Below are 1,964 nucleotides of genomic sequence, written 5' to 3'. Positions count from 1 at the left end.
ACACTAGAGAAGTAGAGTTAAAATCCAACAAGAAGAGAATGAAGAGATCAAGAGATGCTGCAGGCCGAGGAGAAAAAAAGAGAAAAATAAATAAATAAATAAATAAATAAAAAAGAATCCATACCAGGAAACAAGAAGCAGAGAAGTAAGAAGCATGTGCCGGATCACCACCTTGTTTTCCTAATCACCACTAAATATTATATATATTATATTATATATTAATTTAATTTTTTTTTTAAAAATTACACCTCGTTTTCTATCTCTCTCAAAATCAATCAATCCAAATGGGAACGAAACTAAAGAAATGGTTTTATACGCAAGGACGTCACTGTCACTTCTTTGAATATGAATAGTTTAGTTGGGAGTTTGCCCCCACGTCCACCCCTTCCTCTCTCTCTCTCTCTCTCTCTCTCTCTCTCTCTTGATGCAGACGAGAACTCCCAAATTAATACCTGCTTAAATATTCACTTTCTTTATTATAAGCTCAAAAAGGACGACGCATTCTACCCTTATAGAGCCGCCCTTCTTAACTTAACCCACTTCTCTTCCTCTTTCTCTGTCTTTATGTTTGGAAATTAAGAGGCTTGATTTGATCATGGACGACAACGGCACGGCAACAACGTACGAGGTGGAGGAGCCGGGATCCTCCGATGGCCCCTCACCCAAGAAAAGGTAAAGCTTGGCTTTGCTCCGATGAGCTTTTGATTTGAGTTTCTGATTTTGATGGGAAAGTTTCAAAATTTTGAGCAGCAGGCGAACGGTTGAGAAGAGGGTGGTGTCGGTGCCCATCGGAGGAGATGGCGATGGGCCGAGGAATAAGGCCGGCGGGGAGGCGGCGCCGCCGACGGACTCATGGGCTTGGCGTAAGTATGGCCAGAAACCAATCAAAGGTTCACCGTACCCTAGGTACTCCCCTAACTATCCTATCCTGTTCCCTCCGCGCAGTTTAGATTTGTTCCTAGTGGGTCTGGCTAACATGCGCGGCACCCTATGGTGTTGTTTTCTAGGGGTTACTATAGGTGCAGTAGCTCCAAAGGTTGTCCCGCGAGGAAGCAGGTGGAGAGGAGCCGCGTGGACCCCACCATGCTCGTCGTCACCTACTCCTCCGATCACAACCACCCTTGGCCGCTCCCTAAGAACCAGCACGCCGGCGCCGCCGTAACCTCGCGGGTGTCACCGAAATCGAAGGCGGCGGCCGTGGAGGAAGCCGATCCGGGCCCGATCCAGCCCGATCCAGAGGAGAGATTCACGGATCTGATCGCTGGTGACATGCTCGGCGGAGTAGAGTTCGGCGGCGTGTGGTTCTCTGACGTCGGATCACCGTCGCCGTCTGCGTCTCCGACGGAGGGATCGGATGATACCATGCTATACGGATCGATCGCCGGCTGCTCGGCCGGGATCCTTTTCCTTGATGATAGCGAGGAGAAGGTGGAGAGGGAGTGGGAAAAGGAGGAAGAGGAGGACTCACTGTTCGCCGGGTTGGGGGAGCTTCCGGAGTGCTCGATGGTGTTTCGTCGAGGGTTCCAAGCGGCGGCCACGGCGACGGTGACGGCGGCGGCTAGCTCGGGGTGCTGATGTCGCCGGCGTCCCTCGGGATCATCAACGAATGAAAGCGAAACAACGGTTGGGTCCCTTCCATGATTGGCCACTTTCTTTCGATTTTCTTTTGAATATACCTCTCTATATTTTACTCAATTTTCATTTTTACTCCTCAATTCTTCGTATTTACATATATAGATGATAGATCCCTTAAAATTCTCACTTCATCCCATTTAGTCCTCGATTAATAATACTTCAATTCTAACAATGAAGTAGAATTAATTAACAATATGCTAATCTTTCTTGTTTCCATGATCTACTCCAATTTTAGTGTTTAATTAATTTCATTTTATGTAATCAGCGGATAATTAAATTATTCAGATGATTTTTTTAAAATAAATACGGATAAACTGCATGGTTATACA

General features: G+C 46.6%; 1 protein-coding gene across 2 annotated transcripts; it reads left to right on the top strand.

The window, feature by feature from the left end:
* The first annotated feature begins 254 nt into the window (after nucleotides 1-254).
* On the top strand, nucleotides 255-1,707 carry LOC120251080 (probable WRKY transcription factor 65). Of its 2 annotated transcripts, none has more exons than XM_039259623.1 (3): nucleotides 255-672; nucleotides 754-906; nucleotides 1,008-1,707. In XM_039259623.1, exons 1-3 carry the CDS (start codon nucleotides 596-598, stop codon nucleotides 1,573-1,575), a joined length of 798 nt encoding a protein of 265 aa, XP_039115557.1. In that variant the 5' UTR covers nucleotides 255-595; the 3' UTR covers nucleotides 1,576-1,707. The 2 variants fall into 2 exon arrangements, with proteins under 2 accessions (XP_039115557.1, XP_039115556.1); XM_039259622.1 differs by having other exon boundaries at nucleotides 265-672; nucleotides 751-906.
* Nucleotides 1,708-1,964: the final 257 nt, after the last annotated feature.

The sequence above is a fragment of the Dioscorea cayenensis genome, chromosome 20 (assembly GCF_009730915.1).
Source record: "Dioscorea cayenensis subsp. rotundata cultivar TDr96_F1 chromosome 20, TDr96_F1_v2_PseudoChromosome.rev07_lg8_w22 25.fasta, whole genome shotgun sequence".
NCBI lineage: Eukaryota > Viridiplantae > Streptophyta > Magnoliopsida > Dioscoreales > Dioscoreaceae > Dioscorea > Dioscorea cayenensis.
The sequence above is the reverse complement of the archived record's forward strand: the minus strand, read 5'-3'. Positions and strand labels throughout refer to the sequence as shown.

Excerpts from the sequence above, each read along its gene's own strand:
- LOC120251080 (XM_039259622.1), top strand. The coding sequence starts at position 596 with ATGGACGACAACGGCACGGCAACAACGTACGAGGTGGAGGAGCCGGGA. Across the intron at positions 673-750 it reads GGCCCCTCACCCAAGAAAAG|CAGGCGAACGGTTGAGAAGA; the intron begins GTAAAGCTTGGC and ends AATTTTGAGCAG. Across the intron at positions 907-1,007 it reads AAAGGTTCACCGTACCCTAG|GGGTTACTATAGGTGCAGTA; the intron begins GTACTCCCCTAA and ends GTTGTTTTCTAG.